Raw genomic sequence first — 21,479 nt, forward strand, 5'->3', positions numbered from 1 at the left:
ACCATTAATTTATTTCTCAGTCCACCCTGGATTTTGATAACACTCGAGATTGGCTGGAACTTCATTCCCAAGCCCCGGTGTCTGGTTCCCTCCAACTTTAAATCTGACTTGGTAGCTTCCTCGGTCTAGGCCTACAGCTTTGCCCCTGCAAGCGTTGCAAGAAAGGGGAAAAGGGGTAAAAGGACCGTCTTTTGGTCGCACAACATATTCGCTTCATAACTCTTCTGCAGCACCCAGTGGACGGTTCACTACGCCGGTAGTTTGGTTAGTCCGTCTTACTGCTCGCCAACCCCCCATCAATTTACTTCAACCCGGTGGTGAAGGCTTCATTCTACATGCCATACAGCATTCAATTGGCTCTCAAGCCTGTCAGAGGCCAAGCCACAGCTATCACCGACTCCCCTGATCGAGTCTAGACGACATTGTGGTTGCAGAAGACCTTGCAATCCCCCCATGCAGTCAATATCTGTTTACGTACTCATTGGTCTCATTACCTGTTTGCTTGCCCGTGTCATCACACCACCATCACTCTACAAGCCTTGGAAAATTATCAAGACGGTCCCCGGAGCTGAGAATAGAACAGGGCGATGCTTGAGAAGAGGGGTCTGGAGTTGAGTACTTAAAGCCCAGCTCCGTCGCCCCAGATCACAACATACTTGACCATTCTCACAACATCCTTCGAGCTATACCTGCCCTTCATACAAACCTGAGCTTCACCAGTACTCTAATCAAAAATGCAGCTCCTCCACATCCTCGCAGCCTTCCCTCTCACGGCCCTTGCCGCCCTCAACGGCCGATGCACTGGTTCCGAAGCCACGGGCGAGTGGGGCTCCAAGGGCATCTGCATCAGGACTTCGACCTGCAGCAGTGCCGGCGGTGCTTACAAGACTGGCGCCTGCCCGTCTGACCCTGCCGATGTCAAGTGCTGCCTGGTGGGCCGTGGTCCTTCCGTTGGCACCAACCCTTGTGGTGGTGCTTCGTGGTGTGACTGGACCTCCAACACATGCAGTGGTAGCCGACTGACTGGTAGGTTTTATCATGCCCTCGGTCCATCATGCATGTACTAACCAAATCCATAGGATACTGCCCCGGCGGATCCAACTACAAATGCTGCAGGCTCTAGACTCTGGACCTACGCCAAAACGAGAATCAATATCTGGACAGGAATGATGCTAGTGTGAACGGGAGAGGTGAACCGAAAATGTTTTGAAAGGCTGGGACAGAGTACCTGGAAGTACTGTTGCACATAATGCTGAAAATATCGGAATGCCATTCGTTTGTACCATATTGTGAAGGCTCAAAACCCAAGCCAGAGCTTCAATAACCTATCTACACCATGCAGACTCCATCCCTTTTCATGCAGCATCCTTGACCTTGGGCAATCTTGCCACCACGATGACGGCTCTGACCACCTTTGACACAGCAAACCAGCCAAACACCTTCCTCGCCACCCTGAACCCTTCACCGAGAGAGATACCAGACTCTGCCAGCGCCTTGTCATGCCTCTCCAGAAAAGCAACCAGGCCCGGGAAAACATCCACCGACACGTCCTTGATGACAATCGAGTCCCTGTCATAGCCACATGCTACCAACTGCTCTCTGTATTGCTCCATAGTCAAGAACGCCTTCCATGGACAGCCCATTAGCGTCCCAATCGTCCTTGCCAGAGTCTTCTCCCTCCAGCTTGCCGTGTTGGACATACACAAGTCAGACCCCATAAAGTTAATGCCGAGATTCCGGGCAGCGTACTGCCAGAGCGGCATCCGTGACGGTGAAAAGTGATACATGCAGTCCGACGCCAGTAGCCACTTCCCTTTGAGCTTGGGGTTTTTGAGCTTGTCCACGGCGGAGCGTATCTCCTCTGGCCAAGCATGTGGCTTGGACGCATCCGCGCAAAAGAGATGGGATGTGTCGAGCTCCTTGTGTAGGTCCCGGCATCGTCGTGACGCAGCCTGCAGCTGGACTTGGTTGTTTGTCACCCCTATGTATGCCCCTCCGGAGATGATGCCACCTAGAATTGTCGAGGTCTGGTCGCCGCAACCGAAGCCAACGTCGAGGATGGCAATCGACTTTTGGGGGGTGGTGATGTCGGCTGTTTCGAATACTTGCTTCAGATAATTCCTGCATGCTTCGGCGAACTCAGACGTGTCCTTCCAGTAGCCCAGATTCATCCACAATGAGACTGGCATCTGCAAGTTCAGCTTCCAGTGGTCGAGGCCATAGAGGTCGCGGGAGAGCAATAGACATGCTGCGAGTCCGACAAAGAGAGTGAAAGTAGCGAAGACTCCTGCAAAGAGTCCCGCCACGAATGTCGGGTCATTGAGCCATGATATCATTGTGGTAAGGGCGTTGCATTTGTCGGTGTGGTGTGGTGTAATGGTGGGGATTACAAAGATTTGAATCAATCAAACTCGCCAAGCCTTCTTATCGGGTTCTTATCGTGAGCATCCCTTGCTTCATACAATCAAGTCTTACGTAGTATCATTTCCTCCACGGAATCTCAACTCCAAACTCGTCAGCTACACGCATAGCCGATACGACACAGCCTTCGAGCAGTACCATTCCATCCCAGCACCACGACCCAGCCAGCCATACGTTATTCTCGCCATTAACCCAGCCATCAGTTGTTCCACCACTACCATCCCGGAATATCCGCTTAACTGTTGCTCGACTCTCCACAGTCCTCAACGTCCTCCTGAACCCAGCTGTCTTGAGCGTTCTTTTCTGAGTTGCCTCTGACTCCCCATCCAATGGGCAGGTGCTCACCACCACACCGCTCGGCATGGTATGCAGCGCTTCTGATCGAGCGCCGCCGAGCCCGGAAAACTGCGTTCGCAAGGTGATGACCTGTGTAGATGCAGATTCCACCTCGACCGCTGCGTGATGCATGCATGCCACCTTCCCTTGGCTCGTCCTGTCATCTGAGTCCACCAGCGAGTGCGCACGAGATGCATTGGTCAAGACCGAACTCTCCACCCATGTTGTTGGAATCTTGTCCAGTCCTGTCGTCTTCAGCGGCGCAAAGAGCCTGCTCGCGACATCCGGTGATACCGCTAGGACAGCTTTGTCGAACACCTCTTCTTGTGCGCCAACTGTGTCCTGCCATCGTATCAGTACCTTGCCGCTTGAACGCGGCAGAACCTCCAGCACTCTCGACCGCACACGGATATCCTCTATGCCTCGAGATAGGCGAGACTGGACCTGCTGCACGCCGCCGCACACTGTGTAGTGCTGCTGACCATACGAGAATTTGTTGTAGTTGACCAAGTCGCTCGCTGGAAAGGCAAGAAGCTCGTCATGCGTGCAGGTCGACACACTGCTCATCAAGGGCAGGATGTAGTGTGTGGTGTACCGACGAGGCAGCCATATCCTCTCGAGATACTGGGCAAAGGACTCGTCGTGAGGCCGGACAAGGAAGCAAGCGGCTCTGAACCAGGCGTGGCAGATGATGAGGTACAGAATCTCCAGGAGGTACCGCCACGTGCTGTATGCCGATGGTCGTGGTGGCGGGAGTTGGTGAAGGTTGGAGGCATGGACAAAGTACCCATCAGGGACTGCTGACGCAGCTGCTGAAGGACTTTGACTCGAGTCCTGACAATTGCCTGCCTCGGTCCCCCTTTGCTTCAAAGCCTTTGCAAAGACAAACAGAAAGCGCACTGGATGCATGGGAACTTCCAGATGGTGATACATTCGGTTCAGGTTGGCGTAGTATCCGCCCGCGGATGCACGCATTGGGAGATCGACGCGTTCGACCGCGCCCGTCTCATGGCTCTTGACGGCAACAGAAGCAGAGTCGAACGAGAGCGAATCAGCCTGAGTGGTGGTTGGGTGAGGTGTGAGCAAAACACAAGTTCATCGCAGACGGGATCTGAGTTTGTTTGGTTGCGGGAGTGACCCACCTGTTCCAAGAGCGTGACGGCATACCGTTTCTTGGGGTCGTTTTGTAAGAGATGCGCCGTGGTCAGTCCAGCCAACCCGGTACCGATGATGGCTACCCGTTCTCTGGCCGTTTCAGTCATGGCACAAACTCTGTCGATATGGTTATCTTCGGAAGGCCATCAGTGAACGGCGGTCTGCTGATTTTGCCAGTTTTTGGCTTCTCTCGCCGCCAAGCCTCGGCTGCTCCACATGGGTTTTGAAATGGAGCAGCCAGATCAAGCAGGGGCAGGGGGGCGATTGGCGGCAACAGAGACAGCGACATCAGATCGCCAAGGATCCTGATTTTGATCAAGTTTATGCCATCATCAACCCCGACAAGACTGTGTACCTTACCTTAGGTAACCCGCCATCATGGTATCCAACGCGAGACCTCTAGTCATCCTGGCCAGCTACATGGTCACGGCTGTGGCTCTCACCGTCCGCTGTATTGGCATCGTCCGTCGTCACCCGGTCCAGAAGGCCAAAAGGAGCGCCGGATCATTAGTGCTTTTCGGCGCGCTGGCCGTGGTCAGCCTCGCAACAACATGGTCGTATATGTTTGGCTATTTCAGGTGGTCCTACTTTGACTGGGCTGCCAATGCCCCAAGCGCGACTGCTGATGACCAGTTACACTTGGGAGAGTGGCTGCGGGACACATCACTGTTCAAGCAAGCCTGGTTCTCCGCTCTAGAAACGCCAGGCAGAGCATGGTGGACACTTCAGATTTTTGGTTTCTGTGCTATCTGGAGCGTGATGCTCTCTGTCCAAGGTCAATATTTATCCATTCACTCAAAATGCCTCAGCACTGACATTTCAAGCAGCCAAGAAGAGAAACATCCCCCAGATCTGGGCTTTTATGCTTCTGGGGCAGATTGTTGCCATATCCTTTGCCAGCAATCTTTTCTTCCTTGCTGTGCTTGCACACGATGTCAAGGATGAGAAGAAACCAGCTCAAAGTAAACAAAAGCCATCATCGCGGACTTCAGATATCCTGATCCTCGTCGTCAACCTGGCTGTGACCCTCTTTCTGTTCGGAAATCTGGACAGCCCTTACTTTCTCTCTCTGCTCCTTGCGCCACATGTTTTGGCCTTTGTGCCACTTTTGAGGGACCGTATATCATCCGGGAGCACAGAATCCAGCCAACTTCGCGAGCCATCCAAGGTATTGCAGTTTGGCATTCTTGCGGCAGTCCTGGCTGCCGGGACATCGCAACCCCTTGCCAGTGGGGAGACTTGGAAGAGCATCCTGGATACACTGTATGAGCACCCAGCTGTGAGCAGCGTAGGATGGGACGTGATCTGCTGCTGGGTGAGCTATACCGTGTGGTTCCTCGTCCGGGATTCGGAGTGAGCAAGTCACAAGACAGGACAAATTTGTTGAATTCATTGGGCATATCGCTTCAGTACTGCGTTAGAACTATTGAAGATATGCTGGGACAGTACAACATTGGCCGGGTAGAACGGCTCAAGTAGTCCTGACGCCAAGTCTCTGCCACCGAAATTTCGAACTGTCATGAGCGGCCCGGCCCCCAGGATCAGCCCGAAATGCTACCCTACCACCAGGACTTTGAGCTGACCTGCCGTTTGTGGTTGAACTCGCCTTGCAGTGCGCATGTATTTGAGCGATAGAATGGCGATCCAGTCAACTACCAATCGACTAAAGTCTTGATCGAGTAGCCAACTGTTACTTCTCATCATGATTGGTCACAAATGTTAAAGCTTTAGTTCAACCTCCTGGACAGGGCGAAAGGCAGGGGACAAGCGAAGCAGAGAATCTTATATCACATACCTAACTCGTAGCACTGCATAAAAAGTCCTTTCCGCACTCTCTCTCTTCCGCCTGAGAGTCCCCCTGCATACAGCCTGCAAGCTGAAGGGCTAATCCCGCCCGGAGACCTGAGAATGATTGGCTGATATGGTCCAGGGACAAAGACCCTCCCAATATGGGTTCCCGCAGTTCAGGCGAGACCAGACCGTTGCACGGCTGCCAGTTGTGGACGGGAATATCATCAAACTGCAAGCCACAATGGTCACTTAGTCGGACAAGAAGTCGATTCTCTCCCTGTTATGTAACTTCGTCTCATGCTGTCCACGATCTAGAACAGTGTCAGTTCATGGTTATGGCTGAAGCAGACGATGATCAGAACCTCATCTGGGGTCCTGCTCCAGACCTGGGGAGGGGGCGGTGACGATAGCGATTTTGTTGCTGTATTAGGAACTATCAGGCGAGTCTTTCCAGCATGGACGGTGACCCAGGGCTTGGGGAGTCGTCATGGTTGTCTCTCGGGGGTTAGGAAACGGGTATTTAAGGGGTCGTTGTGCCCTCAGATCACGACATCCATCCCCCATCTCAACACCCACTTTCAAATCCATTTCCACCATGCAACTGCTTGCCATCCTGACCACCTTTCCCCTAACCGCCCTCGCGGTGGTGAATGGCCGTTGTTCCGGCAGCGCCGCCACCGGCACCTGGGGACAAAGCGGCATCTGCATTTCGACCGGCACCTGCAACTCTTTCGGCGGTGTCTTCAAGAGCGGTGCTTGCCCTGGTGACGCGGCCGATATCAGATGCTGCCTCATCGGCCTGGAGGGGTCGACCAACAAGCCATGCGGTGCTCCTCGATCATACTGCGACTGGGACGGACATGCCTGCTGGGGGGTTACGCACAGCGGTATGTTTTTGACTAGTCACCATGGTGTCCAGTCGACTAACATTGGTGCAGGAAAATGTCCCGGTCCGGCAAATTATAGGTGCTGCCAAAGTCTGTAAATAGGCACCTATGCCTGATTCTCGGGAGACTTTCGGTATTGCAGTTGGGCTTCGTGTACAGCGGGGAAAAAGCCACATATATGCATGAGGGTCTTCAGTAATGGAGCGCAATGCAGCAACCTTTTTGCGTTTTGTGACTACCAGTGTGGTTCGGTCATACAAAGCTAGCGATCCGAAATATGTACAACTGAGCAGTCAGCCTACCTGAAATTCCCTTGGTATTAGCCTTTGCTGTGGACTAGTTCCCCAAACGTCTGTTGTGATTTGATTGCCCTAGAGCCAACTCTATATCGGGATACTCTAGTAATCCCCGACCTGCCCTCAGTTAGGCTGAATAATCTCCCCCTTGATCAAAAATGGCACCACATTCCCTGGCTCAACAAAGAAATCCTCATGCCTCGTCGCCTTGATCAGCGCAGCTATCGTCCCCGAATGAGTCGAAAAGCTGATAATCTGCTCATCCTCATGCTCAAATACATCCTCAAGCAAAGCCATCGTACGTGCGGCATGCTCCTGGAGCGTCTCTCTCCCCTCCGTCTTCCAGTATACATCCTCATCCACAAACCCCTCCTCAAACTCAAACTCGGGAAAATTCTCCCTGATCCAGGTGCCATTACGGCGGCGATCACACGTGTGAAAATGTAGTCTTTCCCTAAGCAACTCCTTGATGATGGGCTTGAAGGGTGGTTTCTCCTGACCGGGAGGTAACTCGATGCCTTCAAATGAGAGCTTGCAAGTCTCGAGACAGCGGGCAAGAGGGCTGGCGTAGTAGCGCCTGGGAAGAGGCAGTTTGAGCGTGGTTGCGGCATCCTGCCAAAAGGCGTTCATGGTCATGGCTTGACGGATGCCTTCTAGGGTGAGGTGGGAGTCGAACCAGGTCGAGTTGTCGTCTCCATTGAGCATTACCCATCTTGTCTAGTCAAGGGTTTGGACGTTGGTTAGCATTATGAGATAAATTGGCCAACAGTGGTTGCTTCTCACCTCCCACTCGGCTGAGCCGACATCAGACTCTTTGGCATTGTGGTAGCCCTGGCCGTGGCGGGTGACATATATGAGTTTATAGGCCGCTTTTCCTTTCTCGCTTTCATTCCACGAGTTGAGGAGATTGACAAACCTCTCCCATGGCTGTTTTGAGCGTTGGGGGTCGAAAGCCTCGTCGGTGGGGTAGGGTTGATCAATTAGACCCATACCCGGCATCGTAGGCTGATGGTTGTAAGCAATCATGTCATGCTCAATGAGACCCAAGAGATCAAGAGACATACCACCTCATTCCTCGGGCCGCGGCCTTCCATTTTGAAGTAGCCGGGAACGGCTGTGAATCGATATTTGGGTGCCATGGTCTTCAGTGCTGCCAAGGATTTCATAGATTCAGATTCAGATGAAGCGATCGGATGAGAGACAGATGGTGGGGCAGTCAATGAGAGTGTAGGGAAGGACGTCAGGAGAAGCAGCTTGAGCATGGACCAGGCTGACCAATGCCCCGCGCCCGTAGCATGCTGTCCAATCATTGTGAACATGTGCGAAGTCTTGGGTGTTGCAGATGGCGATGCTGTCTGATGTTGGGAATGCAGAGGGAAAACATCACACAGCCATATTGGCTCATATTCTGTCGAGATTTCTACATGTGCGTAAGCCCTACTTAAAATTCATGGCTTGATGGCTTGATGGTTTGAAGTGAAAATTGATGTGATGTCACCTGCGAAGGACCCTAACCCTACAACTGAACCAAACCTGAGGAACGCCCAGGGTGGGGTCCAAGCTGTTGACGGGGAACCGCCATCCTGGGATCACAGCGTCATCGCTCGGTCCCCATCCCACTGAACACCATCGTGCCTTACTATTACCAGCAAACTCAAGCCACCGGAATCCTCAACAAATGGCCAAAGCAAAGAAACTATCCAAAGCTCCAACCTCGGACACTGGCTCCACAAACAGCGCCGGATCATCCTCGGCGCCAACTACCACGCCCTCCTGGTACGTACTTTTACTCTTCCATAATCGATATATCCTCATCTACTAATGAATCTTCCATTCCCAGGTTGACCGACTCCCTCCCCCTCCCGGCCCTCATCGTTCTCGACCTAGACTACACGCTCTGGCCCTTCTACTCAGACATCCACATCTCGCCCCCCATCCGCTCCCTCTCCCCCTTTGTACTATCCGACCGAAACGGCGAGCACTTCTCCCTCTTCCCCGACGCCCCCGCCATCCTCCGCCTCCTCTCCTCCCCACAATGCAACATCCGCCTGGCTGTCGCGTCTAAATCCCCAGTCGGCGATCTATGTCGTGAAGTGCTCAAATCACTACGATTACCCGAGACGGAGATACGAGGGCAGCCGAAAAAGGTGATTGATGTCTTTACAACAGGCGGGGGCGGAGGGCTGGAGATTTATGAGAGCTCAAAACTACGGCATTTCGAGGTGATTGCCAAACGGACGGGGGTGCGGTACGAGGATATGCTGTTTTTTGATGACGAGAGGCCTAATTTCGAGGTGGAGAGCGTAGGAGTGACGATGAAGCTTGTTGGCAGGCAAGGGCTGTGCTGGGAGGAGCTGGAAAAGGGGATACAGCTTTGGAGGGAGAGAAAGGGTATTGTTCCAGCTACTGCTGGCGGTAGCGGTTCATATGCTGGAGGGAGATGGTAACTATGCATTTGTCATGGATAAAGCGTGGCGTCGGGGTGTTTTGTTACTGAAAGAAGAATACTACGGCTATTTATGCTGATATGATATACACACAGCGCAGCTGGACCCCCAAAAAAGAGCTGCATTTCTATTGCTACACCCAAAACATATGCCATCAACGGAAGAAAAAGGAAAGGTATCAAACTCCGCGCGCTCAAGAGCCCAAATCCCAAGACAAGCACAAGGAGGAAAAAAGCCCGCAATGTTCTACCCTTAGCCAGAAACACAACACCGGCAACAAACACCATGCAATGCAACCTTCTAAGCCTTGACCGCAGCCGGCTTCTGCTCCTCCGCAACCGCATCAGGCACCGCAGCGGCGGCAACCTTTTCCGAAATCTCCGCCGTAGACGGCTTGTCATCCGACGAAGAGACCGACAGCGCCTTGACGCCCTCCATCGCAGCCTCGATCTTGGCCTCCTGCTCCTCCTTCACACCAGCAACGGCCGCCGCCGGCTCTTCCACCTTGGGAAACGGCGACGGAATGCTGCAAATCTTTTCTCTTCTTTGCTTTCCGTCCTGTCTGCCGACCGCATACAACTCGAGCGTGTTGCCATCCTCGGACGGGACCCAATAAGCTGGCCCCCTGGGGAAGTCGGTGTGCCCCTTTTCCCAGGTGATCGCCTCTTTTATCCTGGGGTCGATGTTTGGCCGGTCAAAGAATTCGAATTCCAGCTCGCCGCCGTACGCCTTGGGGATGTTTCTCGGCTCCATGAATCTTTCCAGCTCGGTCTTGACTTCTGCCGCGGAGAGGATGAAGATCTTGGAGACGGTGATGGGGTCGAACCACCTCTTGATCCAGCCCCAGACTGTGCTAAAGAAGTAAGGGGCGCCGATGATGAAGATGCGGTCGAGGGTCTCGGGGTAGTGGGCTGTGGCGAGTGTCGAGGCGGCCTGCATGTGTGACTTTAGGTTCCAGAACATGCGCAGCGATACCTGGGAGACGTCAACGATGTTGGTGCTGAGCGTGATGGGGGTCTCGGCGTTGTCGCGGTCTTTCATGGCCGAGCAGAGGGGCTGCGCAAATCGGGTGAGGTTCTCGTACAGGGCAAACAGCCTGAGGAGCTTCTCGGGTGTTGACCCATCAGTCTTTGCCAGACTGGCGCTCGTCGACTCGGCCTTCTTCTCGTAGTTGGCGACCGTCTTACCGTCGAGATGGCGGATCTGGAAGAGGTAAATCGGGATGCCGCGCCTGTCTCGTCTGCCCGTCCATTGGGGGTACTGTTACTGGCTGTCAGAGTGCGCTTCCTGATTGTTCATACACAGAGGACTTACCAAGCTCCTCGTCTCCTCGTACGCCTCCACATCAATCGTGTCATACAGCACCTCCAACTGGTTCGCCTTGCGCCAGTCCTCGGTATCCTTGAACTGCTTGTACGCATCCTCCACAATCCACCTCCTCGCCCGCAGAAATCGTCTGTCAAACCGTGCATTAGCCGTGCGCCCCTCAACACTCCGTACCTGCGCCGCTTTGCACTGCGGTGCTCTCCACCCCCATATGTGACATCATAACCAAGAGAAATAAGACGAAAACTATAAAAAAAAAAAAAAAAAAAAAAGAGTCTCACAGCAAAGTCCAATCCTCATGCGACGGCTTCTCCCCAGGCGCATGTGTATACAACCCCTTCTCCCCCAAGAAGATCTTGAAATCCTGCAGCGCCTTCTCCTGCTCGGCGGTCAAGTGTCCGAAATGTCCATGAGGGTACCCGAACTCGTCTCCGCCGGTGGTGGCCGTGGCAGAAGGGACTTGGTCCACTGGTGAGCCCGCCATTGTGTTTTCTTTTGTCTCTCAAGTAACCCCGATAAAATATGTTTATACCTGAGACTGCCTCGCTGACAATGGTGACAGAATTCCACAGAATTTTTCGATCACGAATACCAACGGCGCAGCAACAGCAGCAGAAGCAGCAGCGCGCAAATGCAAAAATGCGGGGTGCTTGTCCTGGCTTAGGTGAGAACGGTTCGCGCGCGCAGAGTCAAGTCGATGACAACCTGGAAGTAACGACGTTTAGCCTCCCCCCCAAAAAAAGATGATCGAGGTCAATACACAGAGAGCGTGAGATGACGGGTGGACTAGTTTAAACCAAGATTGAAGAGGATGACAAAAGGGACTAGAAAATGCTTCCGATTCCTGTCGCAGGTCCGGAGTCCCAACTCGCCGAACAGGCCGAGAAATAGGAAATGAATTGCCCACGCGCGCCCGCAGAAGCCCCACCAAGCGCTGGAATCGCAGCGTCCTCGTTGGCTCCCGACTCACCTACGCCGCTGTCCCGCACCAGCCGGAGCTCGGACCAAAATGTGATTGCTGACAGGTAACTCCGTAAATGCTCACTGCCTCGCATCGCTTCTCGCTTTGAAGCACGCCGCAACCAACAAAACAAAACAGAAGCAAAAAGGGGGCTGGGCCAATGTATCAGATTCCAATCACTTCGCTTGACAGAGGCAGCTACCAAAGATAACAAGCACCAATGACACAACATCCATGACCATATTCTAGCCCGAGGCAACCAGCCCTCACATTCCATTGCCGACGACAAGAAGCTGTTTTGGTTCTCAATAGCCCCCCACTGACGCCAATAATCACAAACCCCCTGTCTGCCCTCTACTCTTCATCCGCACTCTCTTCCTCGTCGTCTTCCTCCTCCGCTTCCTCCTCTGCAACCTCTTCCTCGGCAATAACAGGACCCTCCTTCTCCAGTCTGAGCCACTCCTCCCATTCTGGGAAGAGCTCCTCATCCTCCACTGGGACACCGAGAGACTTGGCCACGCGTCCCTTCTTGTTCTTCTCCAGCTTGTCCTTCCACTCAACTACAATGGCAGGGGCAAGACTTGGCTTGTATGTCTGCGCAAAGAGCACTGCCTCGGCGTGACGGTTTGTCTTGGTGAGGATCTCGACACACCCGGGCACATCGCCCAGGAGCCACTTGCTGCTGAAAGCAATGTTGTGAGCACCCGCAGCCGACGCCTGCTCCGCCAGCTTGGCGAGACCTTCACGGTCCGACGTGGAGCTGTAGACCAGCAACAAGGAGCCGAGATCCTTGGAGTTGACGAAACACTCGGTGGCAAGAGGGATATCCCAGGCGGCGAGACCGGCGTCGCCCAAAGTCTTCCACTTGTGGTCCGAGTCAGACTGTCTGGCCAGTTCAACCGCAACATCCAGTTGATTCAGGGCAAGGGCGAGGTCAAACTTGTGCTCAGGATCCGTAGCCACTTCAAGCGCCAACTCCTTGTGACCCTGTCCCTCGAGGAAGCGGGCTATTTTGTTGAGTTGGTCTTGGGGGATGCTGGGGAGGAGTTCGGCCGCCGTCTCCATGTCCTGACGGAGCACCAAGGTTTGATACTCAAGGACTGGGAGAGAGAGGGCGAAGGATGTGACGGAGAGGTCCTTGTCGGTCAGGTAAACGCGGCTGTCACGCTGGAGGTATCCAAGAATATACATGGGCTTGTCGAAGTGAGACACGGTGTAGGTCTGGTCACCCACAAGGTAGTTCAGCCTATTGGTGCCATTCGTGTAGATGAGGACATCACCCAGCCATTCGGCCGATCGGATGCTGTGGTCTTGTTAGTAATGTTGTGGAAAGTGTACAAGCCGATTGACACATACCTTTCGCTAATGTCAGTAATGACATCGAAGGCCTCCTCGACGCCATCCTCCTCGACCTTGCCGGACTGCACAGCCTCGTTGTAGTTCTCACGGGAAAATCTGAGAACATAGCAAGAGTCCTCGCAAGCCAGAGCAACGAGCTCACCACTTTCGCTCCAGTAGACCTGCCTAGGCTCAACCTCGATGCGTCGGACAAGACCACCCGTTTGCCAGTCAAAGAACGAAATACCACCCTGGCCCTTGACACCGAGCAACACGCCACCAGTGAGCCCGTCGGCAGCAAACGGCACGTCGAGACCGCCCTTCTTCTCCTGGAAGTTCTTGAACACCTTGATGCTGGTTGGCGATTCGCGGATCGCAAAGTCGTTCGAGTTCTCCTTGGAGGCCCAGACGAAGTCGAGAGCCGAACCGAAAGCCTTGTTGCGCCACGCCAGGGCAGTGTAGATGATGTACTCGCCGTCGCCGCAAATGGCGGCAAAACGGCCGTTGGGTGAGTGAAGCAAAGCCTGAGGGTAGATTTCGGCGTTGCCTAGCTCCTTGGTGGAGAAGGTGATTGGCTCGTTATCCTTGGTCGCGTCGCCCGCCTTGATAACGGCGGAAACGACCTCGTTGTGTCTGGCCCAGATAATCTTTCCAGACCCATCCATGGACACCGCCGGTTCTTCCCTGCCAAGTTTAATCACCACGGATCCATCATCGAAACCAACCGCGATGCCCTGCTTGCCCTTCTGGTAGGCCACACACCAAGCTCTCTCAAGCCCATAGTTGAGGGTTTGCTCATGACGGTAGGTGTTGGCGTTCCATATCCTCACGGTGCCCTGCAAGTTGGTATCAGCATCTGATCAAGCGAGAGATCTCATCCAATAAACCTACATCTTCGGAACCAGAAATGATGATTGGAAGCTCGGGATGGTAGCACGCAAAAGAAACGTTATTTGTGTGGCCCTCAAGCGTCGCAATCAAACTCTTGGTGGTGTAATCCCACACTTTCACCGTGCGCTATAGCAGCTCGTCAGTAAGATTGTCCAGTACCCAAGGACATCCAAACCTACGTCATCTGAGGTGGTAAGAAGGTAGGGCTTGTCGCTGTGAGGGTAGTAGTCGACATGGTTGACACCCTTGGTCTCGTGGGCTTCAAGTTGGAAGTTTGGTGTGGAGGAACCCAAGCTCCAGATCTTGACCGTCCTGTCCAAGCAGGCCGAGGCGAAGGTGTTGGTGTCTTTCGGGTTGATGGCGAGGGACATGACATAGTCTGAAAGCACGTCAGTCATTCTGTCGGCTTCATAATTGGCTCCCAAAACCTACGCGAGTTGCCCTCGAACACCCTGACGTTTTTCCACCCCTTCTCCCAGTCCCAGAGCTTGATTGTCATGTCATCACTGGCCGTGAGAACAAAGGGCTGTGTTGGGTGAACGGCGATCGCACGGATGTAGTCGGGATGCGCCTCAAAGGTTGTGATCTTCTCGCTGGTGTTGTAGTTGTATACCCGAATTTGGCTGTCGTCCTCGGTCAGCTCTCTGCCCTACACCATACCACCCACGCAACCTCGGGTATGCCATACAAATCATCGGAACCACAGACAATCCAGTTCTTTCGCGCAACGAAGCGGCCAGCGCGCACTGGAACATCGGTAAGCTCGAAGGTCTTGACGACCTGTTGCGTCTCGTACGACCAAATGTAGACATGGCCGCTATAGAGGGTAGCTGTTCGAAATAGGGGTCAGTCTCGTGTCGTCTCGAGCGGAGGTCGCGCGAGGGCATACTCAAGATCCATGGCTCTGTCGGATGGAAGTCGATGCCTTTGACACGCTGTCGGCAAACTATGTCAGCAACATGGCGGTTGCGCGCCGGCCCCCCATGGCCAGGGCTGGAGGGAGATCACGAACCTCAGAGCGAGCAAAGAGTTGGCGCTGTATGTTTAGAGACATGTTAGCCGGTGTAATGAACGAGACACTCAACCACAAGTATGGCAAAAAAAAGTTGCCAAGGGATCAGAGGCTGGACGAGCATGAGAGCGTCGTGAGCAGCCGCCAGTCGTGGTGCAAGACAGCGGATTGTACGCAGGGGGACCTGGAGCTTGTGGCCAGATCATGGGTGACACAACCCGGCATTCAAGGGAGCGAAAGCAAATGTGCGACTTGCCTTGACGTCCAACCTCATGTTGGGCAATGTGTATTATCTCGAGTCTCGGTGTGGGATGTTTGAGAAAGGAGCGGCTCGAGAGCTCGGGGGAGCTTGTTCGGCGGGGTGGATCGGTTCACGCTGCTTGACCGCAAAAGGGGAATCTCGAAATCGTCACAAGGAGGCAGCAGTTCGTCAATTATACGTCAGGCGACGGCAGTCGTGTAAATAAATCTGGCTGGAAGATGGTCGGGCCAGATGTCACTGCCACAGAGTGTGGGAAGCCAACGATAAGGGGGGGAATGGATGCCGTCGTTGTTTAAGTTGCCGGCCACGTATCGAGAGGTTCTGGACGCAATTTCGCCGATGTGGTCTCAGCAGCAGCTGCAAGTGGGTGGGCTCCAATATTAGGTAAGGTTCAGGTTCGTGCTCCAGTCCATCTGGGGAACAGTTTGCAACCTAAAATTCCAGGCTAAAAGCGCACAGACCACGTTCGCTGTCAATGAAATGCCAAGGTCTCCAGCTGGCCTGAGTTCTTGACTGCAGCTGCTCCTCATCAAATTAACTTGGCAGTTCACGATAGCTTCAATTATGCCCAGCCGGCCATTTTCAATCGCCGCAATTTTTGGCCATGTAATCCAACGGGGGACACTGCGGATAGGTACGCTACACTACCGTGGTATGGACCATTTAACATTACATATCTAGCTAGCTCACAGAACGCGAAGACGCAAGACAGCAAGTGAACAAACAGCAAGTCAAGTACAAAACTAAGTCTTCGACATTTCTCCAAGATATGCTAGCTCTTACTTGTCTAGTAACCGAAACTCCCAATTAAAACACCAACCCGCTCTAAGAAGCATACTTTGTTATAACACGTATCATCATCAACCAATGCCAGAAAAAATACCAAACGCCGTGTCCATGTGTCCCGGGATCGACTCCGCGATGTTCCCTTTCCGACGCTAAATGAACCCTTCGCTTTATCCCATCAAGGAGCCTTGACCATCAACGCCGTCAAATGACAAGAACGAACCGAAATTCAACACAGCACGACCTTACTCCTCATTCGAATCGGCCTGGACACGCTTGACAATGTCGACCACCTGAGGGTAGAGCTTTTCATTTGGCTGCAAACCGCAAACTTCCTGGACAACCTCTTCAGGCTTCTTCTCCTCCATGATTTTGGCAAGCTCAAACGACTCGTCGTCGCCCTCGACGTTCTGGAAGCGGAATGCCATCTCAGCAGCATCAAGTAGGGCTGAGCAATCCTTGCCGTTTTCCGCGAGCTCGGCAGCGGGGCCGATGAACCGCTCTTTTCGGCTCAGCTTCCGGAGCGGGGCACGACCCACACGCTCAACCGCATCCTCCAAGTGGGGGTTGCTGATGCGCCTAACAATCTTGTCGACGTACTGCTTCTGCTCCTCCTCGTCGATGCCGTGCTTCTCGGTGATGAGGTCAGCCGTCTCCTTAAGAGCGTTCTTGACCTCGTCCCGGATGTCCTTGTCTTGTAGGGCGTCGTACACGGTGCTCTTGCGGCGAGTGTAGCCGTAGTAGGCAGCAGTGGCGTGGCCAGTGTTGACAGTGTACAGCTTGCGCTCAATGAAGGGCTGGAGGTTGTCGACCCACTTGATGCCCTTGATGTCTGGGACGGCCCATTCCTTGAACGGGGTCTTCTCGACAACCCACTCATAGAACTTCTCAAGCTTCACATCGAGGCCGGCATCGGGGTCTTGGGCCGGGACGATGCGGTCAATGGCCGAGTTGGCAAAGGTCGCACGCTTGTCGTAATCCTCGAGGAGAGCGGGGTTGGTGTTCTCGGGAGACTTGATGAACTCGGCAAGAGTGTCGGTGGCGCCGATGGCGTTCTCGCAGGCAATGACAGCGGCGGGAGTCAGATCCGTTGAGCGGGCGGCGAGACCCTTGGCAATTACTGGGGCGAGGAACTTGAGGATGTTAGGGCCGACGGAGCAGGTGACAACGTCGGCCGTCGCGATCTCCTCGACCAAAGCCGCCTCATTTGACCTCGAGTTGATGGCCCGGTAGTTGGTGATGGTCTTCTCGGTGGTGCCCTCAGCGCCAACCTCGATCACCTTGTAGCTCTTGTGGGTGTTGAGCTTGCTGACGGTGGCATCGTTGACCTCGGCAAAGATGACTTCATACCCCGATTCGTGGAGGAAGCAAGCAACAAAGCCACGGCCTACACCAGCAACGTTAGCAACCGGTCTATGACGGCGGCACCGTTGAACACGGGAAGGCCACGGAAAGGCCACGGGATAGACACTGGACCGGTTCGGGATCGGGAATAGGGAGGGGACGCCACTTACCAATGTTTCCGGCGCCAAAGTGGACAGCCTTCTTGGGGGTATTTCTCTCCATGTTTACGGATATGTGTATGTATGTGGTGAAAAAGTAGTACGAGTGAGTGGAGAGGGAAGAGTGATCAGGGCAGCGGGGATGCAAAGATCAACAAGGTTTAGATCAAAGGTGGAAATAAAAAGTTGGATGATACGGCGAGGTGATGTCAAGTTTAAAGGGTTGAAGTTGAAGTGTCGGAGACTTTATGTTGTGGAGAGAGGATCTGCAGATGATGTCGATGGATTGCTGGATGCTATGGGGAAGATGGGGAGGGACGGTTTGGCACAACGAGGAAAGGCCATTTGCTTTATACTATCGTGAGATAGAAAGCGTCGGTGGGCTTTTGTGGACCTGAAGCTTGTGGTTTCCCTTTGGGGCCCCAGGGCCCATGGGCCTTGGATCCGTCAACCTACCTCTTCAGAGAGTGCTGGTGAAGGAACAAGGGCATCATTGATCGGTGGGTCCACAGTGACGGCTGTGTGGCTTGCGGTCGCTAAACGGAAGGACGGAGAGGGCAGGGTGCAGCCCGGGTGGCAGGCCTGCAGCTCCCCACCGTCCCAAAACAAGGTGCCCCCACTCTGCCTGTGACGAGGGGCGGCGGTGCACCACGTTCAATTCCCGCTCTTCCGTTTTGCCCGCCACGACCAAAACGCTGCTTCATCAAAAAATAAAGTAGGTAAGCATTCTTGCATGCTGTGACCAGCAGGCGACCCATCTGCTTTGCTTTGCTTTAATTATCTACCTACTGCGGTTGAAAACATCCATAGCAGAAAGGCGAAACTAACAGCAGCTCTACGCTTAATCCCACTCACTGGTCACCATGGCCCACGAAAGACGTAAAGAGACTTCGGGGCCAGGGAAGCGCCAGCTCGATGACGAACATCACTACTATTGAGCTCGATGTCAAATCTTAGCTAGGTCGGGTATCTTGAGCAGAATCTCGGTGTCCCAAACACCGCCGCAGCTCCCGAGACATGGCGCCTCCCCAACATGCAACGCATGCGAGCACCACGCAGGTAATCTGCATCTATGATAATACTCATACTAACAGTCCGACCATTTCTTGCTTCCGGCTCTCTACCTGTCATCCTTCGGCGCCGGTCACGGAGGAGGTTGTCGTCACACCTCCTGCTGTGTTACCTGAGATTCCCGTCCGGTGTGTTTACACCAGGTTTGTTGTCGACCGTCACGGTGTTGAGATCTAAGCTCTACCTCAGCACCCTGCCCACACAATAATTAACACAGCAAAAGTAAGCTGACCCATGTGATGTTATAAACTATGCCTCGAAAGTAAATCAAAAGGCATTTGAAATATTTATTAAGGCCTCTTCATTATCCTGAAAGGCGTATTAACAGGCCAATGGCTATTCTTTAAGGTGCAGCTCGCAATATAATATGAGCTAACCTATTCTCATGTCTCAATTTTTGTGGGCGGGGTCCTCAGCCGGAAGCCATTTTCACTGCTGCCAGGGCAAAAGGGTCCTGGCCTGCTGTGTAATCAGGATTCTCGATGAGGGGTAACATCCAGGGTCCATCAACCACCCTGCTCCTGTGCTGAACACCAAGCGCCGAGAGCTGCAAAAGCCGTTGTCGATCTCGCTCCATAACTGGTCCGGGCCTTCAGGGCTGCTGTAAGCGGCCCTTTGGGGAAACGAACACTTGCAGTCCCGGGTGGTGCCACGATGAAATCGCTCGTTTAATTGTTTCGGATGGCAGTACTTGAGGCTCAATGTGTGCTATTCTCCGATTACAAGGGTTCAGTTCAACCGTTGGAAGAAGTCTCTTGCAGAACTCGACCTCGACATCATTCCTTCACCTCTAAATGGCGATTCGCTATGATGCCACGATGCTGACCAGACTTTCGTCATGTTGTATTGTAACTTCGTCCCCTTCTGCCTTCTCTTTCTCCTGGTTTGATGTCGATCGTGGGACCGAAATCAGCGCGGTGACGTCGAAGCGCCCACAGCGATTGTTGATCTCTCTACAGTGTGAGTCTACGCACGCTGATAATGATGATGCGAGGCCTGCATCCGACGCCACTGCCCAGAGCCCAATTCTTCGAATGGAACGGTGAACAGTTGGCTTTCTGTCCGGCCCAGCCTGGTTTCCAAACGGACCGTAGTTGAAAAGGCCATAATCTCCGCCATCCACCCAGACTGTAACGGAGTCACAACGTCACCGTGGCTGACGTGGGAGAAGGTCTGACGGAATCCCAGCCCTGGGATCGATCGAAGACAAAGAACAACCCAAAGAAACAAAGAGGACATGGACCCTTTTTTTTTCTTCAGTGCCCCACGCGCGATTGCTGGGTGCGGAGCCCAATCCACCTCCCCATCCGACCCACCTATGACGACACTGGTGGACCTATCTTATCGATAGGAGGTCTCGGCAGGGTTCAGGGTTTGCGGGACTTTGCGGGTTGTTGGTTTCTCTTTCGTGGACCGTGGTTGACAGACACGACACACCACAGACTAACTCCAAATCATTACCGGGCGCTGAACCCAACATCGCTGTTCAATCAGTTCAATCAGTTCAATCATCGCTATTTCACGGTCCATCAAAAGCCTACGCGAATTCGCACAACCTTGTTCTCCCCTGGTTCCGTTCCTGGCCGATCAGCAGGTCCTGGGTTCCCTGGTGGCCGTTTCATGGCCCACGGCATTGGGCGGTTCGTTTCTGCTATTTTGATACGTCCTTTGTCGACAGCTTCGGGCCAACATCATGTCAGAACTCTTCACATGTGGCCCCGACTCGCCCAGACAGCCGCCATGCTTTTTCACACATGAATGCATTTCTGACTTCTGTCATTAAAATAGGCAGGACCGAAGCCAATCCCTGGAACCGACAGGTGCCAAGTGGCCACCGCAAAACTGGCTCTCCTGTTCGTCTTTATTTTCGGCACTATGTTCGGTCCATCCCCGTCCTATCATCCCATTGCTGTCTACGAGTTTGATGATCTTGAGGGAAATATGTGCCCCATCGTGCCGCCGGTAAACAATGTCAATCTAAGGGTCTGGGGGTTCCAGTTGCTACACTACACTGTGGTGTCTGGCGGAAAGTTATCTTGATTTCTCAAGACCCGGCAAAGTCCCTTGCTCTTGGCCGGCTTCCTCTGCTCCGCACTGTGGGTTTCTCTTGCCCATTGAGGCCAATCATGGGAATTCCTCGAACTCCCATCCTGCCTCAAGCACGCCAAAGCTGGCACCGGTGCAGGGACTTGAAGATCTCTTCCTAATATTCCTTGTGCTGCAGAAAAATCATCTGATTTCGTCTGCGGCATATGTTCGTCCCCTGCTGTGAGCCGTCACAGAGGTCGTTACCCCGCGTCGCGTAGGACAACTTTTGATCTATCACCATCGGTTCGGCCGTCGACAGTGCGAGGTCAGCGGCATCTTCCTCGGCTGTTTATCGTCAACTCAGAACAGGCATCGTCCCGACGTTGGCACCCTCCCTTTTGTCCCGATCATCAAACACATGCTACCGTTTTCCCCCATCACAAGTTCCACCCTCTCCCTCCCGCATCAACAGGGTATCGTCAGCCCGCATGAATCAAGGTTCTGGTCTGACGAGCCGTGGATAGCTCTCTCATGGTGACAGGCGACCTCACTCTCAAGTCGATCAATGTCGGTGTAGTGCCATTGATGAGATGATACGGCGAGTCGGACCGCCACGTATCATTCTCCGCCGGTCCCGGGGGCGGCAGGGTTTCGGCGCAGGGGTCAGGCCGTTGTCGTCGGACTCGCATGCCACACAGCGGCGGCCGGTATCTGGGAAAACGGATAACACGGAACCATCCTTGTACGCCGGCGATATCTTTTTCTTGTGGCTGTGCTGCGTCCATTTTTGTTGACAACAAGCTGCGTATCCTGGCTGTTGATCTGAGGATCAATCCACCTCGATCGATAGCTTGTCTAGACCGCCATAACACGAAATCGTGGTGATCCCAGAGATAGTATTGCGATATGAAGCCTCCTCGACTTCCAGGCATCTAGGAATCATGGTTCATCCCACCAGCACTGCAAACA

At 53.6% G+C, this 21,479-nt stretch overlaps 11 protein-coding genes across 11 annotated transcripts; 4 read left to right on the forward strand and 7 right to left on the reverse strand.

Annotated features, from left to right (window-relative positions):
* The first annotated feature begins 27 nt into the window (after positions 1 to 27).
* Positions 28 to 1,344, forward strand: QC764_610170 (uncharacterized protein). The gene is made up of 2 exons (XM_062949497.1): positions 28 to 1,026; positions 1,080 to 1,344. Exons 1-2 carry the CDS (start codon positions 735 to 737, stop codon positions 1,121 to 1,123), a joined length of 336 nt encoding a protein of 111 aa, XP_062798247.1. The 5' UTR covers positions 28 to 734; the 3' UTR covers positions 1,124 to 1,344.
* Positions 1,345 to 1,355: 11 nt separating this feature from the next.
* Positions 1,356 to 2,336, reverse strand: QC764_610180 (uncharacterized protein; the record flags this gene model as incomplete). The annotated part of the gene is made up of 1 exon (XM_062949498.1): positions 1,356 to 2,336. The coding sequence occupies one exon, from the start codon at positions 2,334 to 2,336 to the stop codon at positions 1,356 to 1,358; it is 981 nt and encodes a 326-aa protein (XP_062798248.1).
* Positions 2,337 to 2,481: 145 nt separating this feature from the next.
* On the reverse strand, positions 2,482 to 4,084 carry QC764_610190 (uncharacterized protein; the record flags this gene model as incomplete). The annotated part of the gene is made up of 2 exons (XM_062949499.1): positions 3,900 to 4,084; positions 2,482 to 3,813 (listed from the first exon to the last, which is right to left on the reverse strand). Exons 1-2 carry the CDS (start codon positions 4,017 to 4,019, stop codon positions 2,482 to 2,484), a joined length of 1,452 nt encoding a protein of 483 aa, XP_062798249.1. The 5' UTR covers positions 4,020 to 4,084.
* Positions 4,085 to 4,192: 108 nt separating this feature from the next.
* On the forward strand, positions 4,193 to 5,738 carry QC764_610200 (uncharacterized protein). The gene is made up of 2 exons (XM_062949500.1): positions 4,193 to 4,687; positions 4,740 to 5,738. The coding sequence occupies exons 1-2, from the start codon at positions 4,291 to 4,293 to the stop codon at positions 5,267 to 5,269; spliced, it is 927 nt and encodes a 308-aa protein (XP_062798250.1). The 5' UTR covers positions 4,193 to 4,290; the 3' UTR covers positions 5,270 to 5,738.
* A 302-nt stretch (positions 5,739 to 6,040) lies between these two features.
* QC764_610210 (uncharacterized protein) lies at positions 6,041 to 6,760 on the forward strand. The gene is made up of 2 exons (XM_062949501.1): positions 6,041 to 6,592; positions 6,642 to 6,760. The coding sequence occupies exons 1-2, from the start codon at positions 6,191 to 6,193 to the stop codon at positions 6,690 to 6,692; spliced, it is 453 nt and encodes a 150-aa protein (XP_062798251.1). The 5' UTR covers positions 6,041 to 6,190; the 3' UTR covers positions 6,693 to 6,760.
* Positions 6,761 to 7,009: 249 nt separating this feature from the next.
* PMU1 (putative phosphoglycerate mutase pmu1) lies at positions 7,010 to 8,205 on the reverse strand (the record flags this gene model as incomplete). The annotated part of the gene is made up of 3 exons (XM_062949502.1): positions 7,010 to 7,603; positions 7,670 to 7,891; positions 7,951 to 8,205. The coding sequence occupies 3 exons, from the start codon at positions 8,203 to 8,205 to the stop codon at positions 7,010 to 7,012; spliced, it is 1,071 nt and encodes a 356-aa protein (XP_062798252.1).
* A 298-nt stretch (positions 8,206 to 8,503) lies between these two features.
* Positions 8,504 to 9,451, forward strand: QC764_610230 (uncharacterized protein). The gene is made up of 2 exons (XM_062949503.1): positions 8,504 to 8,662; positions 8,727 to 9,451. The coding sequence occupies exons 1-2, from the start codon at positions 8,565 to 8,567 to the stop codon at positions 9,331 to 9,333; spliced, it is 705 nt and encodes a 234-aa protein (XP_062798253.1). The 5' UTR covers positions 8,504 to 8,564; the 3' UTR covers positions 9,334 to 9,451.
* A 182-nt stretch (positions 9,452 to 9,633) lies between these two features.
* On the reverse strand, positions 9,634 to 11,143 carry QC764_610240 (uncharacterized protein; the record flags this gene model as incomplete). The annotated part of the gene is made up of 3 exons (XM_062949504.1): positions 9,634 to 10,593; positions 10,648 to 10,789; positions 10,941 to 11,143. 3 exons carry the CDS (start codon positions 11,141 to 11,143, stop codon positions 9,634 to 9,636), a joined length of 1,305 nt encoding a protein of 434 aa, XP_062798254.1.
* A 42-nt stretch (positions 11,144 to 11,185) lies between these two features.
* On the reverse strand, positions 11,186 to 11,714 carry QC764_0100590 (uncharacterized protein; the record flags this gene model as incomplete). Its single annotated transcript, XM_062941073.1, has 2 exons — positions 11,186 to 11,364; positions 11,567 to 11,714. The coding sequence occupies 2 exons, from the start codon at positions 11,712 to 11,714 to the stop codon at positions 11,186 to 11,188; spliced, it is 327 nt and encodes a 108-aa protein (XP_062798255.1).
* A 260-nt stretch (positions 11,715 to 11,974) lies between these two features.
* SEC27 (Coatomer subunit beta') lies at positions 11,975 to 15,462 on the reverse strand (the record flags this gene model as incomplete). The annotated part of the gene is made up of 9 exons (XM_062949505.1): positions 15,136 to 15,462; positions 14,862 to 14,903; positions 14,739 to 14,784; positions 14,538 to 14,679; positions 14,282 to 14,472; positions 14,029 to 14,228; positions 13,850 to 13,975; positions 12,977 to 13,794; positions 11,975 to 12,923 (listed from the first exon to the last, which is right to left on the reverse strand). Exons 2-9 carry the CDS (start codon positions 14,901 to 14,903, stop codon positions 11,975 to 11,977), a joined length of 2,514 nt encoding a protein of 837 aa, XP_062798256.1. The 5' UTR covers positions 15,136 to 15,462.
* Positions 15,463 to 15,810: 348 nt separating this feature from the next.
* QC764_610260 (uncharacterized protein) lies at positions 15,811 to 18,692 on the reverse strand. The gene is given in 3 exon segments (XM_062949506.1): positions 15,811 to 17,296; positions 17,424 to 17,881; positions 17,895 to 18,692. 2 exon segments carry the CDS (start codon positions 17,473 to 17,475, stop codon positions 16,155 to 16,157), a joined length of 1,194 nt encoding a protein of 397 aa, XP_062798257.1. The 5' UTR covers positions 17,476 to 17,881; positions 17,895 to 18,692; the 3' UTR covers positions 15,811 to 16,154.
* Between the last annotated feature and the right edge of the window lie 2,787 nt (positions 18,693 to 21,479).

Source organism: Podospora pseudoanserina, chromosome 6 (genome assembly GCF_035222485.1).
Source record: "Podospora pseudoanserina strain CBS 124.78 chromosome 6, whole genome shotgun sequence".
NCBI lineage: Eukaryota > Fungi > Ascomycota > Sordariomycetes > Sordariales > Podosporaceae > Podospora > Podospora pseudoanserina.